Genomic DNA, 19985 nt, shown 5'->3' on the forward strand with positions numbered 1-19985 from the left:
TCTTCGAAAACGCCGAAGAAAAAACAAACGGCGCCATTTTTATCCACACACATACACAGCTTACACACTTTTTCTCAGTCATTCTCTTTGAAAAAATGTTAATGATCGATGATCAAGGGATCGATTGATATGCAGGCCCACTAAAGTAGTCAAAATACTCAATTTTCAACAAATTTTGTCATTCTTTGATCGAGATTGTAATGCTCTTGTAATATTAATATAGAACAAATTCACAACCGATGAAACTATTTGATAAAGCACAACTACAGTGATAAAACGGTCGTGGTGTCAACAAAGAATACTTTCAACTGATAATAAACACAATAGTGTATTTAATAAAAACAAGATAAAAATTTAGGAACAAATATTTTCGCGGATGTTTATTTTTTTAATGAGATTTAAATTTCTTCAAAACAACAACTTGTACTCTTTCCATCAATCAACGAGATAGAATTTAACTTCATAACAGAATAAATTGTTCTATAAACGGTGCTATAAAACTATAAAAAAAAATTCAAATTTTAGGCTCACTCTCTTTTTCTCTGTCACTCCTCTTCTTTTTCATTCTCATATACATACTCTTTCCATTCGAAACAGAATTTTAATTTTTAAGGCAATCAATTTGCGTAAAATAAAATTTATCTTAATTACCATAATTGATTATTAGGGTTAACTGTTGACCTCTTTACTCGTCTTTATGAAACATTTAACATTACAAAAAGGGGCGAGAGGTTTTTGTTTGAACAATTGATAAAACTTACGTAACATATATTTTTCAATAAGTCTTATTTCTTAATAATTTATGTTTTTCTCAGTAGGAAACATTCTTTACATTAGGTAAACAAAAATAATATTATATATCTTAAACTGTGACAACACGTTTTATAAAAGTTTTGGAAAGATGATACTAAACGCAATTGAAATAGTGAAAATACTTGAGAAGCTACAAAAAGATAAATAACATTAACTCGTTATTTAGATAAACCTATGCAAGTGTAGAGAAATTATTTGTTTCAGATTTTCTCGTTAACAAATAAAAATTTATTTAGTAGATTTTTTATGATTTTTTTCCTTATACGGATCCGTGTTTTAGTTTAATCATAGTTTACAAGTACAAACAAATAACAAAAAATAGTATGCATATTTATATACATCTGAAGAAGATGAAAATGTATTTAATAACAAAAACTCAGGAAACTAACCTAACATGACATGTTAAAGGAAACAACAGAATTTTATAAAAAGATATATCTTCAGTAGAAATAAGGAACGAGAGCCAATTTAGACTCTGTAATTCGCTAAGTTTCTTGTTATTGTACAAATATTACCCAATACTTCGTAACTCCATTTAAAAATATTATAACATAAAGAGACGAAGTCTATGATTATTTAAGATCAATAAATTTCCCCTAACAAAATTAGATTTTCAAAAGCAAAAAAAATTTGATTAAAAATAAAAATGACTAGCCATTCCTTTCCGAGCTATCTGCATTATTATTTCCTTCATAACAATTGAAACGTGACAGTATAACAGTATCTTATTACTTTTTAAATAATTTTTCTTTATCCAGAAAATTTTGTAGAATACAATTTAAAAATGCATTCTCGAAGAATCGAAAATTGAAAATGATCGAAAACTATAAATTAAAAAGTAAATTTGTTAAAGACTAAAAAGAGAAGCAGCTCTCGTCATTTTTCTACCAGGGAATACTTGATTGATATATTCCTATCATAAAATGAATAAATTTTTTGAAAATGAATGACTACTGATTTTAATGGGACCGCATATCCTAACCTCTGAGGATGAAGAATCAGTTCGGACTGGTGTAGGAGAGTGCGAGGAAAAAAACAAAGAAGGGAAGAAAAACCGGGAAATCCCCTAAGAGACACACACGCATTGCACCGTTCATGGGTTTTGTATAGAGTACACCAAAAGACTCTCCATCACCTCTCGTGTCGCAACGAATTAACGTAATCGCTAAATGTTACTTCTTTCCGTTTATTTCCATCAATAGGGACACTGTGCAGGTCCGGAAAAGGAAAATTTGCGTTACGACATCATCGGTCAACAAAGTCCATCTGCCATAGTCTAAGTATTAAGAAAAGACTCTTCCCCTACACACACTTTGACGATCCTTTCGTTGTCCTTCTGGGCTATTGAAATTGTTTTTAACTTGGCTTTTAGTCGTTTCTTCTGTTTATCGTTTTAGCAATAATTTCTATTCGGTGATTTTTCCGCCTTTTCTCTCTTTATATACGTTTTCTTCAGTGCTTGTATTGCAGCTAGTTATATAATTCGTTCATATGCGACAAGTCCAAAAATTAAAAAAAAAAAAAAAAAAAATTGTTACTTCATATTCATTTAACCCTTAATGCTCTAAGAACTTTTTTTTTTATATCATTCTCATTCATTGGTACGCTATTCTTGCGTTCAACATTTTATCTTTCATTCGTATTTTACTTTTTTCCTCAATTGTTTCTTTTTCTGCATCATCTCATTAACTTTCTCCCTCGTCATTTCTGCGTGGATCCTCAGTTACCCGACAAGTTCGCTCAAGTTCTTTGCCCCCGCGTGGTGGTGTATTTTCGAATTTATTCTTCCTTCGCTGCCTCCTTTTTACCAAGAGGTATCGCGGCTTTCACCCTGAAACAATAATAGAACAAAGTGCGTATTTTTTGTATTGGTAAATCTAGTGACAAAATGCAGACTCGGTTATATATCAATGTACGAAGTTTGCAAGCGAACACTGCTCTGCTCGTGCAGAATCAATTTAAGTTATTATTTTAATAGGCTACGCTGTAATGGGCCTCCTATTTGACACGATACTGCATCAGGGGGAGCAAAAGTTGCACTCGTTCGTCCTCCGTTAATATTTTATGGAAGAGATTATCGACCAAGGCATGTGTTACTTGGCAACTTTCGCAAGTTACTCTTATAATTTCCGAGATATGTATACTTACTTTGTGGTGAGCTCATTGATCTTGCCATGCACCAGGGCGAGGTTCTGATCAATTTGTGCCTTGTTTGTCTCATAAATTTTCGGTAGTGTGAAAAGAGCAACTACCCCTGCAACAAAAATCAATCACACAAAATTGTGTACAAAATTTCGGCACATTTCTATAGATTATTATTAGAGGTGAATGAACATCTATTCTAGATAGTTTGAGTACTTTGACGTTGCCTAATGAGAACAATGACCTCCTTACATATTTTGATGACTGCGCAGCCACGTTAAATCGTGAATTTAGGTGTTTGACTGTGAATTCATCGTCAAAACGTCAGATCTATTAATATGTTTGTAGACCAAACTAATTCGTGTTAGTCGAGCACGAGCAAACATTAAATATCTTGATGTATTATTTGACGAAAGATTAATTACTCTACGTTACATTATTTACCGATTATTATAAGAGTCATGCCATTGAACCAAGATCCCACATAAGTGAGACACCAGAGTAAGACGCCGAACTTCAAGGAATCAACGAAGTCTTCTACAAGGAAGAGCCTACGAAGTTCGCTGACCGCTGCATTTGCATGTGCAACGGCTACGTCCGCAACTTCATGCACCTTTTCTGCAGGCACTGTCAAGTCCAGCTCCAAAATGTCCCTGAAATTCAGACCAAGTCCTCGTTATGTATCGTTGTCTACATTGTTTCCTAAAATCTAAATCAAACTTGAGTATTTGAAATTTATAACAGTACAGATTCCTAGGTCAGATGTCTGAGAATCTTAGGACTTAATTAAAGAAAAACGTTTACTTGAAGGGATGGCCATCGGAGGTCTTCTGGACTGCTTGAAGAACCGTCTTGTAGATCCTGAACGCGATTGTGCCGGTGAGAACGAGAAGCGACAAATACGCAAGGACGCTAATCAGGCTGAAGTAGGCCAGCGAGAGGAGCACACCCAGTATGCACCCAAAAGCAGCGCCTGATTTCTTTGGGTCGCGCCAGTAGATTAAGGCTGCCACTACAAACAGAAGAAAATCGTAAATTAGGAGTTGTTCAGGTGTAAAACAGGTGCTAATTTCATGTTTTACATTTCAATTTTACAGGACATATGCAGGATGGTCCTTAAAACAGTCTCTCTAAACTAGTTTCTCTTACAACTTTCAACTTTAAAGTCTGCACAATTTGGTAAATGTTGAGACAAGTTCAGCGACAATTAATTAAACGAAGGATCTCTATTTCAATTTTGCTCATTAGTATCATACAGAAATGTTTTCATCCTTTTCACAGAAACACATGGTAAGCACAGTTTCACGTTACGAATGCCTACAGAGAAACCAGAAATTCTTTCCTCAGGTATCTCTTACAAGAACCATTATAATTATGTGTGAACCCCTTTACAATAATTCCTTTATTCAAATTTATTCCCAGAAGAGAGGTCTTAGCCACATAGGTCATTAAGATCTAGACTGGATAAGTACCAACGCGTGCAATTACATAAGTCTGACTTAGCTCCGAGTATTGCGACCACGTGGTCGAACCATATGTTACCTAGATCAATTGGAAACGATGTTTTTTCACTCGAAATAAAAGAGAAACAAGCGCAAACTCACCGGGACCCCTTTCGGGAAGTTCCTCGACGTGGGCCTTCGCATTGCTCTTTCGTACCATTCTCGTAAAATAAAGTCTATCTAATCACCGTGAGAACGTTTCAACGTGAAGAAAGTTAAGAGGACACTGCCACCTCCTTCGAGGGTACGTTTGCACATGGAACTGCCTCGTGATATTACAGAGAGTCATACGTGGACAGGAGAGCAAGCAAAGTGGGAGAAGGAAGGAGGAACAGAGCCATGTAACTGGAATTGAAAAAGAGAAGGAAGGAAGGAGAACCAAGGAAGGAGCAACCAGAAAGATAAAGGACAGGTAAAACTAACGGAAGGAAAGAGGGGAGGAGCCCACAATGCAGCCGATGTAATAGATCAAATATATGGAATGACATGGCCTAGTAATTTTGCGGTAACTGTCTCCGTGGAAGCCTAGTTTCGAACCAGAGAACACGTGTAATCTATCTCGAGGATGGGCAAAACGTGTATAGTAACAGAGAAGGAATGAAGCCATCGTATAGCAACTGACGACAATTACGTTTTCAGTTCTTTATTGGACAAATATTTCATTGTACAGGCTTTAATTTTTATTTAAATATTAGGTATGGAAATTAATGTTTGGCCCTTGTTACAAATAATTAAATATAACGATACAGGATTAATTTCTACTTTTTCTAACTGAAAACCTAACTTTTGTTAAACACAATCTGAGCAAACCAAGGCATCCCACTTCAGATAAAGATATTTAATTTCCCCTGCTTCTATTTGTACAGCGCTGTGAGATAACTCGAGTAGAGAAGTAATACTTTATCTCTACGTGATTAATACCACATAATACGATAAGAAATATAGCGCAATCATTTCCTGAACTTGAAAAACGCCTCGATAATTGAAGCATTGGGAAACGAAAATGGGAATGAGCGACTCTTTTAGCTCCAGTGGTATACATCGTCGAGGAAATCGGTAAGAAAGTAGCCAGCATCAAGGCCTCCCGGACGTCGAGAAAGGCCTGGGTCAATTACCTTTTAGAAACCCCACAGTATGTTAACCTTCCCGATCTCGCGTGGTTTTCCATTACATAAAGACTTGCCGCGGTTTATGAGACCGACACCGATGCAGTGAACGTGTACAAAATCGTCAAATTCATTTCGATAGCAGGTTCCGTTGTTAAACAATGTTTTCTTTCAACTGTTCATTGCTGACGCACCGTAGACTGCAATTGCGGTGCAATTACCTTGCGAAGTTAGCGTTTTTCAAGTTGCTGAAAAGCCTCGATTAAATACAGTAATTTTAATAAGACTTTTCAATTATTTCGAGCAACGTGATAATTAAGAGGCGCAGAGGTGATTGAAAATTTGACGGGCAGGTGTGTAATCAAGATATTCCACGGTAATTAAGTATCAGTGGAGTGGTGATTAATGGTGGCGGTTCATGTAACAGCCTTCAAGGGTTCCTAATAATAGAGAGCTAGTGGATCCTCGAATTCTACATTACTGTGGGCTTTGTCTCTAATCCAAAAAAGATGGTCTATTAAACGGTTTCCAAGACCTTCACCGACATCTCGCGGTACGGTACTCGCGTAATTCTGCCAAACGAATTTATGTCATCTGTTGCAATTCCTGATCGAACAGACGCTCAACGACCAAGAGATTTTTAGAAAATTCAAACGCGTTCGATCTAGCTCGCGAATAATGCATGATTAAGCAAAGAATTGAGCATCGTTTTCGCGTAGCTCAGCATTCGGAAAAGAATGTCGACCAATTTTGAATGAATCCACGTCCTCGACATTCTCCAAACTTGATAGCGCCTAGCAACGATTTCAACGATGCTTCGTCTGCGAAATTTGCTACATTCGACGCGGGAAAAAAATATAGAAACATGGCGACACTGGGAGATCATTTCTATTAAGGCAACGTTATTTAGAAGTTCGTTACGAAGAATTTATAATTGATGAACGCCTCGACTGTGCGATACAATGCGCTAGGCAAACATGAGTCACCTTCGGTACGCATAAAACGAGCGGGTCGATCTAGATCGAATCTTATTGCGTGAACGTCTTTTGCGAGCACTTATTGTTAGTCGAATCTCGCAGTTCTGTTGTCTTCGTAAAATGACACAGGTTTGGTAAAATGCATACTTTGACCGTGTTTAATAATAATAAAAAAAAAAAAGATATTGTATTTATATTTGATGCGTATAACGATATTTCATCAAATAAGTTGTAATGCTGTTCAGAGAACTTGATGGATAACCTGATCGAATAATTGAATCTATCGATAAAACATTCTATACTCGAAAGATTATAATCTAAATGCTACTTGCGCTGTGGAAGTTGACTACAGTCGGTAACAATATCATTCATTACACGTATGTCTCGATATCCCTCGATACCTTAAATTTCAATAGTATGGAAATTAATCTGTAAGTTTTCGTTTCTATTAATTTAGGACAAGTTATCTTCTCTCTCTCTCTCTCTCTCTCTCTCTCTCTCTCTCTCTCTCTCTAAAACATTTAAAAATTTTCTATTGAGAGTCGCTGAAAGAGGACAGTGTTCGCAGAAGACACGGTTGATAAGTCTCACGTGTCAGAATAAAAAGGAACGGAGGGAAATGCTCGGGGCGCGGTTTGTTGGTGGAAAATCAATAACTCGTCTCTGGTAGTGCGACGCCCGGCGTCGCAGTGTCGGCTGTTGCCTCGACGTCCCTTCCCTTTACTGTTCCCAGAAATACACCTGCCAATGATTTCACCCCTGGACGAATCCACCCTCGATTACACGCCCCACTGTCGCGGGAAATAAGACACGTGGAGTCCAAGACTAAATGGACGCTTGTTCGTTGTCATCATTATTTAATACTAAGATTACAGCGTTTGGAAATTGCTGATTCGTTTCGGGCAATATTTTTCACGCAAGGATCTATGCGAAAGTTGGGAAAAATATACTCGAGTGCTATAAGAACGTTTATGAAGGAATTATTTCTATTAGTTTGAGAAAGGAACGAAGAAAAGTTTTCACTATCAGCAATTCGGTAATTTTAAGACCCGTTCGAGTGTTGGATGTGAAAATCTGGCACAAGGCCTTCCGACTAAATGCGTCCAACAATTAGCAAAATATTTCTAAAATTTCTTCAATGTCGCCAGTGGTATTAATTCGATCGCGTCTGCATCCTGCCTGACCTGACGCGAATGGCAATTCTTCCCAGATTCTAGTCTCTTCCAACAATACTGTTTAGAGTTTCGACTCGAACAGGTCATATAAACAAAAATGGTCTGATCAGTGTTGCTCGATGAAGGAAGCATTGTACAGGGTCTACATATATCTGTCTAAATCCTCGATTGAAACTAGGAGTTCAATAGTCGTAGAAAAACGATTGATAGAAAGTGTAAACGGTGTCTGAATTTTTCTTTTGAAATTCAGGATGATTCAAACCGCAAATGTGCTTCGTAAACCTAACGTTAACATGGATACATCGTTTCCACAAGTGGAGTCAATAAAGAAAGTGCGTTTCACCACAACCTTCAATTTCGAGTCGCGTGATAACAATAGGATCACTATGACGAGAACACAATTTATGAGAATAAAGACACTTGCCAAGAGTCATTCCATCTAGCTACTAGCAATATATCTCGGTCGACGACACGGTGCAACGTCACCTCGATTCGAACCTTCTAAATCTATCTTGTATCCAATCTGTCGCGCCCACGGGACCCGGTTCGAGCTCAGCGCTAAAATCATTAACTTTTTCGAAAAAAAATCCCACCAGATCTGTGACGTAACGCGTCTGCGCGGATCGCCAGCTTCTGGCAGCCTGTCAACGGCCGCCAGTGTCTCTACCTGGGCTTCCCTTGATTAACCCTTGCACTATTCCCCGTACTCACGTTCCTCCCTCGTGATGGCCATGTTTTCTGCTTCCGGTTTCTTCCTCCCCGAGGGTAAAGGAGGGAGGATCGAAGGGACCGAGGAAACGCGCGACCGTGGCTACGATCGAACGGAGACGCGACACTGTTCGTGTACGGAACGGACTGCGGCGATGACCACTCGGGGAAAAGCGAGAGTTCTCTTTGAGATTTCTGGCAGAGCATCAACGGCTCGAACCGGCTGGGTGCTATATTTAAACCACAAGGGCCGCCAATCGTCTCCGGCTTTTTTGGATTCTGCCACGACGAATTTTCGACTGTTCAAACAAACGGGACTCGAGGGGAATACCTTCGACGAAGAGGATCCTGGGCCCTACAGGAAAATGTACCTGCCCGATAACGGGATAAGGCTAAGTTCGTCTAAGGTCCTAAACAACAAACATATCTAGTGGGGGTATAGATTTCCGAATTCTGATGAATTAACAAAAGTAAGATACGGGAGAGTTGTTGTTAGATTTGAACAAACCGAGCGTTACAAGTCTACTCTATAAGCAGACCTTTAACACATTATTGATAGTTTATTTCCAGACCCCACACCAGACAACGGACTGAGGTGGTATCGATGAAATATCGCGACCTTTTATTCTTTGCACCTCACCTGGTCAAGGGAACTGAGGTGTTATTGGTTGAATATCGCAACCTTTACCACCTAACGCAAACTACATTAAAAACGGAGTCGATTAATTATCACGACGTTCGTTCCCGATATTTCATTCTAATATGGAATCTAAAATAAATTTGGATTCGACTCGACTCGGTTGAGAATTTGTCGAATTATTAGTGCCTCGTTACGTCATTCTAACGATAAGACAGCGCTATAACGAAACAACGTTCCTTCTCTTGTGTCGCTGACAATCGAGACACCGGACAGTAACACGAGTTATCCAACGCGAAACATTCGTCGCGAACAGGGTAATACAAATAACCGTGTCCCGCCTCTACCCACGTCATTCAGCTTTCAACCGACCAGGTATAGCAAAAATACTTTTTCTGAATGGGCCAACATCTCCCGCTCTGTGATATCTGCATTCGAATAAGAATCCACACGCGTCAGAGTTCAAAAATCTGTAGGCAGAGAAACGCGATATTTCGAGTCATTAAAATGGAAATGGTGAACCTTTGTCTGTTACAAAATTAAAAAAAAAAAAAGAAAAAGATTATCGATCGAATGTTGAGTACAATTCAATTTGTATGGTGTTCCTAATGGTTGCTACATGTATACAAACAGAGAAGAGCTCGAAGCATATTGATATACGCGCGCTATCAGTACCTCCTGTACAGAGGTATGTGTATTTATTCTGCACATATATATTTATTTAGGATAAAATAGCTTTAGTTTGCAATCCCTGCCAACAACTTTCATCTTCATCAAACTTACTTTGTTACTTCATTGTGCTCGGTATTATCGTTATCATTGTACTCTGTTGGACTCTATATTAACGTTCCCTCTTATCGAGGAACACGGAACTACATTGCGTGTTAAATGCAAAATATCATCTACCCACGCCCGCAACTTTATCCGCTGTCGTCAAGGAAGTTAACTGAACGGCGGCAGTCGCACGGGGAGTTACGATTCGAGAAACGGTTTCGACGTCCGCAGACGGGGTGTTATGCAATGATTGAGTTGCGACTGGCGCTGCGAAGGATCGAATGACCAACGCCGCAGAGTATACTCTTACCTGACCAGAAACTCGCCAGTTTTGCAGCTCTCCGATTTTTAGTGCGTTTAGAATATTTTTGCACGAGTTTCCATTTCCACAGCTGGGTTAATAATATAATCCAGTAATTTTGTAGTTGACAAAACTACTGTAAATCACCTTCGTAACGTTGCTACACCTCTACCAAAGCGCAATTGGGAGCCCCAATCGGTCTAATTTGTATAAAGGCCCAATGTAAAAATACAAGGACACCCATACCAAAGTTCCAACCAAAGTTTTGCCGCTGTTCTACTTTGTGCTACTCCCTTGTTAACAAGGTCGAGTTGAAACGTTCCACTAATATCAAACAAGGGGGGCAAAAAAATGACAAGCAGGTCGTTGAACTCGACACAATAAATCTCGACTCGTGTCTAATTTGAGAACAATCGGCCAGCATTGCCCTGAACGCACTTTCCCTGCACAACAGACTCGCTTCTAATTGTGTCCTCGGTGTTCACCGCAGAGCACTTGACCCACACGGAGAGATCGCACCTATTGTGGTCGCAGAAAAATCGATCACGCTGGCAATCGAGTGAACAAAGGGACTAGGTTCTAAACAGGGAACGTGCGCGTTTCGATGATTCTGCACTTGAAATACATCTGCGATACTAAATATATCTACTCGATGCTCGCGGCAACCTGACGTGTTCTGTGCTGATCAAATACCAACACTTTCACTTATTTAGATTTTCTCTCAACGTTTTCGAGGTAACGAAACCAAGTATTCTCTCATTTTTGCTACTGTTGACATTTCCTATTTCGAACTACTATTTATTAGGTGTGGAAATTAATTCTATTCCTTTATGCAAAACTCGAGAAACACCGTTTCGATAGCGCTATTGCTGGATTATTAATAATGTCGTTTATGTAAAATAATAATGACACGAATGGAAGTCGACGAAAATCGAGAACTGAATTAGGCGTTAATCTCCTGCGAGTGTAAAGAACACATTGGACTACAAAGAGATCGGAACGAGGGGCGCGTATTTGTCAATGAGCTTACAATTAGTAAAAGCCCCTCCACTGTTCGCGCAAGTGGTTTTTGCATATGTGTGCTCGTTGAATGACTACCGAGTCTCATACCCTGAATGATGCAACGAAAATCGTGTACGATCATTGTTCGTGAAACTGCATTTCTAGGAAATGCCTGTCACACTCATTGTCACGCTAAGCTGAATTATAGCATCTGACGATAGCAATGTTAGTGAGCGCTTGTATCTTTTTGTTGCATCAATGCTTTTTATTCTGAAAGCTCGTAGATTAATATATCGAGAGTTTTAGTTTGAGAAACACTGTTGCATAATCAGTAGTTACAGGATGTTACAAGTAGCGTTTCATAACCTCAAGTAGGTCTTAACATTTTTATACGATTATTAGTGATCAATTTTATTTAATCGTACTTTTTTTTTTTAGTAAAGCATTTAGCGATAGCGTCACCAAGTCAATTTATGCCGCAGAGTGGCAAAACACACGACGTCAAGATGACGGGTACGTATTTAATAATAGACCGTGTAATCTTTCGCGAGAGTCCTTCGGTTCAAAGGTTTTTCACAAATCAAACGAGACTTTGGTATCGTAACAACTGTGTACTTACACTGTGAATCACTCTTCCAGATGTCTTGTTTATTGTTTTTGCTATCTGACCGCAAGTTTCCCCACCGAACGTCACGATTTATCGAACTTGTCTCAACGCGGCACTAAAGTAAGCTTGCACGAGCTGTATTTTCGAAATTTTACTCGTCTAAGGGTGTACATGTCCGCTTAATCTTGTCTTTTTAAATACGAAACGAGTGAAAACGGAGAACAGGGCATGGGGATTAGAAGTCAGGACATATGTATAACTTTATATAATCTGTATATCAATTTTGACATGCAAAATATGCTGTCTCTACTGTACTATTGTGATCATAACTAACGATAATTTTGACATGTAAAACCAAACGTACACGCATGTGCCAATATCAAAAGGTTAAAATCATCTAGCTTTTGTTGGGAAATGGTTGTCTATCTAATCTGTAAAAAATATTTCGCCAAATCCAAGTTGGGTCGTCCTATATGTATATGATAAGTTAAGTATACAGGGTGTCCCAAAAGTCGGGGAGGAGCCGGAAATGGGGGGTAGCCGAGACGATTCTGAACAACAATTTCCTTTGGAAAAATGTCGGATGGGGCTTCGTTAAGGAGATATTAACGAAGCCTCGGACAACATTTTCGCTAAAGAAATTGTTGTTCAGAATCGTCTCAGCTACCCCCCATTTCCGACTCCTCCCCGACTTTTGGGACACCCTGTATAAATCATTCTTTTGCTTTTTTTTTTTATCTTATTTTAGACGAATACTGTGCAGATAACTTTTAAAAATAAATGCTACTGGAATAAATTGCAAGCATATAACTATGAGACTGAACACATAAATAAGCAGACGGACATCGACATCGAGGCTGGTCTCTTACCTTTTGGATTCAGTCTTTCGGGATTAAACCATGCGTCTGTAAACAACAGAATCGAATTATGTTAGTTCTCATCGTCTTTCTTTAACGTTTACTTCTACTCTACGATGATCCAAAAATTAATGAATGACGAAACAAAAAATGATTCGCATTCTGGACATTGAATGGTGATCGTCTGTTGCGAAGAATAACAAAAAATGATCATAATGAAGGAATCGATGAGAAATGTATTACGATGCTACTGTAAATACTATTACCGTTCTACCAGATAATAGATGTATAGTGCCATTATAGTAGTGGTGTATGTTGCCGTGTCAATTAGCATGAGACATCAATGGTTACGCTCGTAAAATCTTTTCATTTCGACACCACGTCCAAAGGTCTCAAGAAGAAATTGTTTGATTTGAAAGGGTAAATTTTATAATTGGCACGTCACTGCTCTCAAGGCCATAGTTTCCGAAATTTGAAAATCTCCGCTTCGACAACATTTCAATGGCGTTGTAATTAAGATAAAAACGAATTCCTGTAACACAACGTTCAAATAGCCTTAAGAAGTTTTGTGTCTGGATACGAATGGGAAACGTAACCGATAAGACACAAGGTATTCTACTTAGGATCATTTGAAAGTCATGTTGTTTTAGACGGTTAAATTCGCGTTTCTGCAACGCCGTAAATAACAAAAAATACCATTGAAAGAACCACCGAGAATTTCCAACTCTAAAAATATGACCTTCCTCGTAATATTTATCCCTCGAGACTAAACAATTTGTTCGCGAGATATTTTCGTAGCTTGTCGAGAAAAATGAACATCTTTGGACCAACGATATTATCATGTGCATGTATGGCTCTAACGAGTTCTGTTTTCCAAACGTAACGGAACAGTAAGCAAGATCTAGATCACTACCTATCTAATACAACCGCATGAACCACAAAAAATACTGGAAACCACACAACACTACTTAACCCAGACTTGCTCAGAAAAAGAGTGTTGCAGTTTATTCAGTCTCTAATTAGTTACAAGTTCGCGTACGAATGAAACTCCCATCGCTCTTAATTCATTAGCTTACTCGTATACGGGTGTAAATTACTCTACTGTTACTTTAACGTAGCAATTCCGAATCAACGTGCCATGAAGACGGTTATAACCATTATGCTGCCATTGTTTGGTAACAGAACCGTAGAAATTTTATCTAACAGAAACATCTTCGATAGTTGGAACAAAACAAACTGAAACTTAAATTAACAGGAACCTTGTGTTGGGACTTATTTTCGGAAAGGAAAACAACGTAATATTTGTAATATGGACAAGAAACCGTTATAAGACGAGAAAACAAAATTATTGGAGGAGATAAGAATAATTTAAGAGCGTAAACCGACAAAACATTTGAAATAGTAATTTCAGAGAAATAAGCCCACTCTGAAATAGCAGATTCATAAAAATCGATTCGCTACAGTTGATGTAATTAGCACACCGTCAAGTATTACGCAATAGCTGACCTCGACTCCTATCTCTATATATCTTTGTACTTCGGCCAGACAAATCGACTTAAAATCTACACACGTGGTTTGTCTTTATTGATCTCAGTAAATAGTATAATCTACACAGATTTCGTTTCTAATCGAACGATATTCGATACAAAAAAAAAATATTAAATGTTTTTAATGTTTGTGATATTAAGTGAATTAAAGTCGAGCCATCGTCTTGTGTAACTTGTACTCATGATTTTTGTTGATTATTTATATGAAAATTAAATTTAACAGCATGACGATGCAAAGTGCGCTCACAGATTCGTAGATAACGTATCTTACTATTAAAAGATAATATTTTCTGAAATTCATGATGAATTGAATAAATCGAGACTCAAATAGTGTCTCGCTTACTATTCGATCGCCAAAAAAATTTGAAAAACTACATCGATATACTTTGCATGTACACGTTAGGTAAAATGTCTTATTCTTTATCAAAAATTCCTATCAACAATGCCGGGTATCCAATATATTTATAAAAACCGATACTCGTCGATCAATAACCCACTTACAAATCGCGTTTCTACTGCGCATGTCACGCAGTCGATGCACCCGGAGCTATGTACATAGATATCTAGTTTCCATTTTTTTTTTTTTTTTTTAAATTTTTAAGACAAATAATCTACGGTTACTGGGGTCCACGTGGAAAATAACGAAACTTCTGTGATAAACTAAATCCATAGCAAAGTGGTCGAGATGTCGTATCATCGCTTTAAACATAAATAAACGGTACGTATGTATTAAAAAGCTGAGGAGATTCGAGGGAAAATTAGTAATTTCAATTGGCTGTTTCGATGAACCAATCAAAATTCTAACCTTGACGTTTTTTATGTACTTTATTTTTATATAACAATGCATTTAAATTTTAAAATTTTGACGATATAATTGTGCAATCAGCACCTACAAGAAATTCAAGGTTACTTGTACGCGATAGAGTTAATAGACGTGTTATGAACAAATGCAACCAATGATAACTCCTCAAGCACTGCAGGAAAGAACTATGCACGATAACTTTATAAATAAAACAAAAAATACTATTGAAGTTTATGTAGTCTTCGACGTGCAATAAAATTTAAGGATATTAAATAAATATGTGCAAAATCGTATCTTAAAGTAATGTTAAGGTTAGGGTAGAATTCGTCCAAGATTGTGTAATGTTTTCTCACAAAATCCTACATTTATTTCGTAAGAAATTAAAATGACATTAACGCTCCCTACATATGATAGTTGTAATACTATTAAGATGAATATTAACTAAATCTTTGCGTCAATAGATTTGATCGTAATTGATCGTTTCAACAGAGTTAATTACAAACGACCGTTTAAGCGATCAATTTGATTAAACATTAAACAACTAAAAATAACTGTCTACTTTCCATAAAGAATATTTACTGTAAATCGATATTATTTAAATCGACTTTCCCACTTCCCTAACAACGTTTTTTTCCATGCAATACCACACCTAACCGTGGTCGACTTAAGCCTGTGTTCACGTGTGCTATAAAGACGAATCGATGATTCATTCTAGTTTATATTCATTGTAAATATATTCCCATCATGTACCACTCAGGCTTAACCGTCCTACCAGACGCGAATTGTATCTCCCTGTATCAACAACATTTACGTGATATATCTAGCCTCGCAACACTCGGTCTTGTCTCGCGTCAAATGAAAATGATAGGAAACGACGATCAAAGAGAAGAAGTCACAATAAGAATAGAACATACATGGATCAAGAATATTCCAGAAGCAAGGATTGCCATTGGCTACTCCAGAGCAGGGCTTCTTGCAGACCGCCCCAGCGTCGTCCTTTTCCTGCGTTGAGAAATTCGCAGGGCATAATACCGGCTCTGCTTCCATTTTCACCTAACCTTGCGTCTCGATCGAACCAAGGACGACGAATCTCATTCGAGCACTACCCCAACAGTCCGAGCTAACAGCGCGAACGGCGCACTTTTTGAGAAGACACTAGCTTCCCCTCGTTTCGTTTCACCTTTTAATTCTTCTTTTTTTTTATTCACCGATTTATATTTTATTTTTGGTCACTTAAGTATTCTCTCGATCGTAGGTTTGCTGTCGAAACAGTTTTCAAACGATTCCAAAGAAAACAACTTTCGCGTAATTCGAGTTGCGTATCAGTCAACCGACGCTCCAGGATTCGAGGCGAGATGAGAACTGACACAACTATTATCGACCCGTAGCCGTAGAGTAGACAGTTCCAGACATCACCCCCCACCAACCACCGCTGCTATTGGTGCGCGTCAGAAGGTGATACGGCTTTTATCGAAGCAAAGCTAGTTATTTTCGACGATAGATGGCGGGTTCTCCGGTGATAATGCGAGGCGAGACTCTAGGTACACTGCTAGATGGCGCTTATCGACGGTGTAAAGAAATCCTCTGGTTTGTACGATACGAACACACTTGTTACGAGAAGATTTATATTATTTAACAATCACTCGAAGGAATTGGTTAACGATATAGTAGACTAACTAGCAATTCTGAGTCTCGCTTGTCAATGTAACAGTAGAAATTTAATCATTATTGTAAACTTACAATCTATCGAATTCGGGACCCTCGCGAGCTCTACACCTCTAATTACGGCACTGCAATATATTTTTTTAGTATTATGCCGGCACAAAAATCTTTGCAATACATAGTCGTAGTCGGTAATAGTTTCAGAAGGATTGGTTAAAATAAAGATTTTGAAAAAATATTAATTAGAAGATCCCTATTGTTAACTACTTTGACATTTAATTTACTGCAAAAAGAGTTGGTAGCAAAGAAGTGACGCGTTCTGCTGCAAACGGAAATAATTCATGAGTCAGGCATGAAATTTTTCGTTCTGAAATCATGTATAAAAATATCTGTACGAGGAATGCAACAGTCGTCTCGAAGATAAGTTGTTCAGAGGAAAATGATCTCGGCCAAGTTGCTTCGATTTCAACTAATTTCCATATAGAAAAGGTTTGTCCTATGCAGCATGCGTGGGTTACGGAGATAAATATAGATAACTGTACTAGTTGATCAGTAGGAAATTTTTAATGTCACTGTATTTTCCCATAGTCTGGATGTTCCCATTGGTTCAACCAAAAGAGGTCGTAAGGTATCCCCGGTGCGATCAATATGGAAGAGAAGATATGGGTGACTTCGACCCACCGTGAAAACCATACGCAGACTGCACGTGTCTATGGTGCAACATTCTGTAACTTTTTGCAACTTGAGTCCATCGTCTCTCAAGAGAATAAATCTAACAATTTCTAACGATTTTATCGCCACAAATGACCCATAAATATTATCCCATAAATATTCAACATAAATATTTATAAAAACTAAAATAGAATTGCTAAAACAATAAAAGTTTAAACAATTGCGACGGCTTTTCGGTCACGTTAGGGAAGGTAAAACCATAGCGACGTCTAAATGTTATTTGACGAGCTAAATATTCTTTCTAAAAATTGGTAAGATATTTTCGCAGAATCATATTTTTTCCTCTGTTGTAGTTTGTACTTAAAAACGGAATTAAATGTAATCTAATAAAGTGTTCATATATATAAATACTGATTAACCTAACGATAAGAATTATGAATATGTACGTTGAGTTTGAAACGCAAAATCCTCGGTTACCGTTACTGATCATATAATCTTACGTATACGTATAAGTAACGGTACAAAGATACTTCCATTTCTGTAAACAATCATTTGTGCCATACCAATATCGTACCGGAAACATTGTCAATCCAAATTTGATAACGAATGACGCAATCGTGTAATAATAAAATGCATCGATAATACCTCCAGTGCCATATAAAACACGAACATAACCTCTTACTTATTCCGAACGTTACTCAAGTACTATCAATATCCACAACCTACCTAATTAAGGATTTTTATTTGATAATATTCTGCAAGCCTGCATTATACATTTATGGATATTTACTTACTCTACTAAGTATTTACTAATTGTAACAAAAAATCAAAATTACGTTCGAGATGTAGTATATATGTATTTTGTCATGGATTAGTTTGTCATTAAGCTGGCGCGAAAACAAAATGTCGCGAAAAGAAGATCGACGTGTATAGAATAAATAATTGATCGTTGCTGGTTAGAAAAGCAATGACGTAGCCTAACGGAAGCATGGTTCACTTCGTGCGAAGATGCTAAATTAATTAACGTTTCATACTAATCGTTTCTGCTTTCGAGACTTTGCAGGTCGACTAATAAATAGTGTGTTAAGGATGAAGTTTTTAATACTAATAAGTACATGCACAGTATGTAATATATTCTTTGATGAATTGGTATTAGTACGTAACATCAGAAAATTGTAGTATCATTGGACACATCTTTATTTAACTGAAAAACTGGATTTACTTACCGATTCCCATGCTGCGGAATATTTCTTTGGGTGCGATCTCGACATCCTCTACTTTTTCTCGTCTCGCTTCCTGTTTTACCGGCTTCAAACTTTTCACCGGTGATGCTTCTGGTTCCGATTCAAATTCAGACTCGCCGGTTTCCGGGGCACTGGTTCGTTCCTTTTTCTCCGTGTCGGAGACCAAGTATTCACTCACACTTTCAATTTTTGTCTCTTCTCTTGGAGCGGGTTGCGGCTTTTCTGAAACAGGTTGAGGTTTCTGAAAAACGAGATGTTGAGGCTCCTGTAAAACAGGCTGAGGTTTCTCCGGTACACTCCATGAATCGTCTGTCTTTTTCTCCACTGAAGAAATGATTTCTGGTTCCTTAACCGCTTCTTCTTTTTTCTCTAAAATTTCTTCCTTCCTGCTAGGTGGCTGAACACTCATAACTTCCGATTGGTCCTCAATGTTACCCGTCAACAAATCAGGCTTCGATTCCTTCATTCTAACCTCAAAGTTATTCCCTTCGACCGGTTTACCTTTTTCCGCGTCTAATAATAACAAAGTTGCTTTTTTGGAATCCTCAGAATCGATTGCAGACTGATTAAGGGAGAAATTGATCATGTCCTTATCCATATCGAAATTTTCTTCCATATTGTCCCGTACTTCCTCTCTGTAAGGTTCAAGGTGGCTCGACGACTGTCCATCCTGGACATGTTCGAGATGCTCAAAATCGTCCATCGAATCGTGCTCTCTTCTGATTGGTTGCTCCTTCGACTCGGCCATTTTTGCTACACGCGAGGTGACGATTATCCTGTCATAGAATTTAACTTTCCTTTCAGGACTCTTTCGTTATTCTTTCCCTATACCTTCACTCGATTATTAAATAAAACTCTTTTCTATCTTATTTTTATATTTCCTAACGGATGCTGTATGAAGCGATTCGCCAGAGTTATTTTCGTAACGGTGATGTTGACAGTTCACTTTGTTTCGATCACTTGTTCGTGGAATTTCACTTTTTCGAATATACCAGGAAATTAAAAGTTCAACAGTTTTATTTCGACGATTTCTCTTTTCATCTACTATCAAGTGGTGCGCAATAGTTTATTTATATGTTAACAGACAAGCTACAGACATTGAAAAAGAAAAACCGGTTTAACGTTCACTCATCGACGGGTGGATTCAATTCTGAAGCACGTTCCGTGACAGAATATCTCGCAGGGTGTTCGTGAGAGGGTTCTCGCCCCCTCCATTGCTACTTTTGCCAGGAACGTACATACAAGGGGCAATGAATCATACTTTCTTTTTTTAATTTTTGCATTTACATACCTCGTATACTGAAAATATCTCAACTAAAATCAAAACCATGAGAACCATGATGCAGAACATTCTTTAACGATAAGATCGTAGGACTTTTGATAAGCAGTCGAAACTATTTATTATATGTAATTATTTCTCGTTGAATAAATTTGAAAATATGGAAGTGTACAGTGGC

General features: G+C 37.8%; 1 protein-coding gene and 1 long non-coding RNA gene across 8 annotated transcripts; one reads left to right on the forward strand and one right to left on the reverse strand.

Moving 5' to 3' along the window:
- Positions 1-751: 751 nt before the first annotated feature.
- On the reverse strand, positions 752-19678 carry LOC128886159 (reticulon-1-A). 7 transcript variants are annotated; one of them, XM_054140791.1, is made up of 7 exons: positions 19030-19676; positions 18511-18750; positions 12614-12649; positions 3760-3967; positions 3400-3608; positions 2962-3067; positions 752-2644 (listed from the first exon to the last, which is right to left on the reverse strand). In XM_054140791.1, the coding sequence occupies exons 1-7, from the start codon at positions 19274-19276 to the stop codon at positions 2593-2595; spliced, it is 1098 nt and encodes a 365-aa protein (XP_053996766.1). In that variant the 5' UTR covers positions 19277-19676; the 3' UTR covers positions 752-2592. The 7 variants fall into 7 exon arrangements, with proteins under 7 accessions (XP_053996766.1, XP_053996764.1, XP_053996767.1 ...); XM_054140789.1 differs by having other exon boundaries at positions 18511-19678; XM_054140792.1 differs by lacking the exons at positions 18511-18750; positions 19030-19676 and adding an exon at positions 15865-16282.
- On the forward strand, positions 16474-17398 carry LOC128886162 (uncharacterized). Its single transcript, XR_008459760.1, has 2 exons — positions 16474-17101; positions 17201-17398. It is a non-coding gene; the product is annotated as an uncharacterized LOC128886162 (long non-coding RNA).
- Positions 19679-19985: the final 307 nt, after the last annotated feature.

The sequence above is a fragment of the Hylaeus anthracinus genome, unplaced genomic scaffold, assembly GCF_026225885.1.
Source record: "Hylaeus anthracinus isolate JK02 unplaced genomic scaffold, UHH_iyHylAnth1.0_haploid 11982, whole genome shotgun sequence".
NCBI classification, from domain to species: Eukaryota; Metazoa; Arthropoda; class Insecta; order Hymenoptera; family Colletidae; genus Hylaeus; species Hylaeus anthracinus.

Excerpts from the sequence above, each read along its gene's own strand:
- LOC128886159 (XM_054140789.1), bottom strand. The coding sequence starts at position 19,276 with ATGGCCGAGTCGAAGGAGCAACCAATCAGAAGAGAGCACGATTCGATG. Across the intron at positions 12,650-18,510 it reads ATTCCGCAGCATGGGAATCG|ACGCATGGTTTAATCCCGAA; the intron begins GTAAGTAAATCC and ends TGTTGTTTACAG. Across the intron at positions 3,968-12,613 it reads CGAAAGACTGAATCCAAAAG|TGGCAGCCTTAATCTACTGG; the intron begins GTAAGAGACCAG and ends TTCTGTTTGTAG.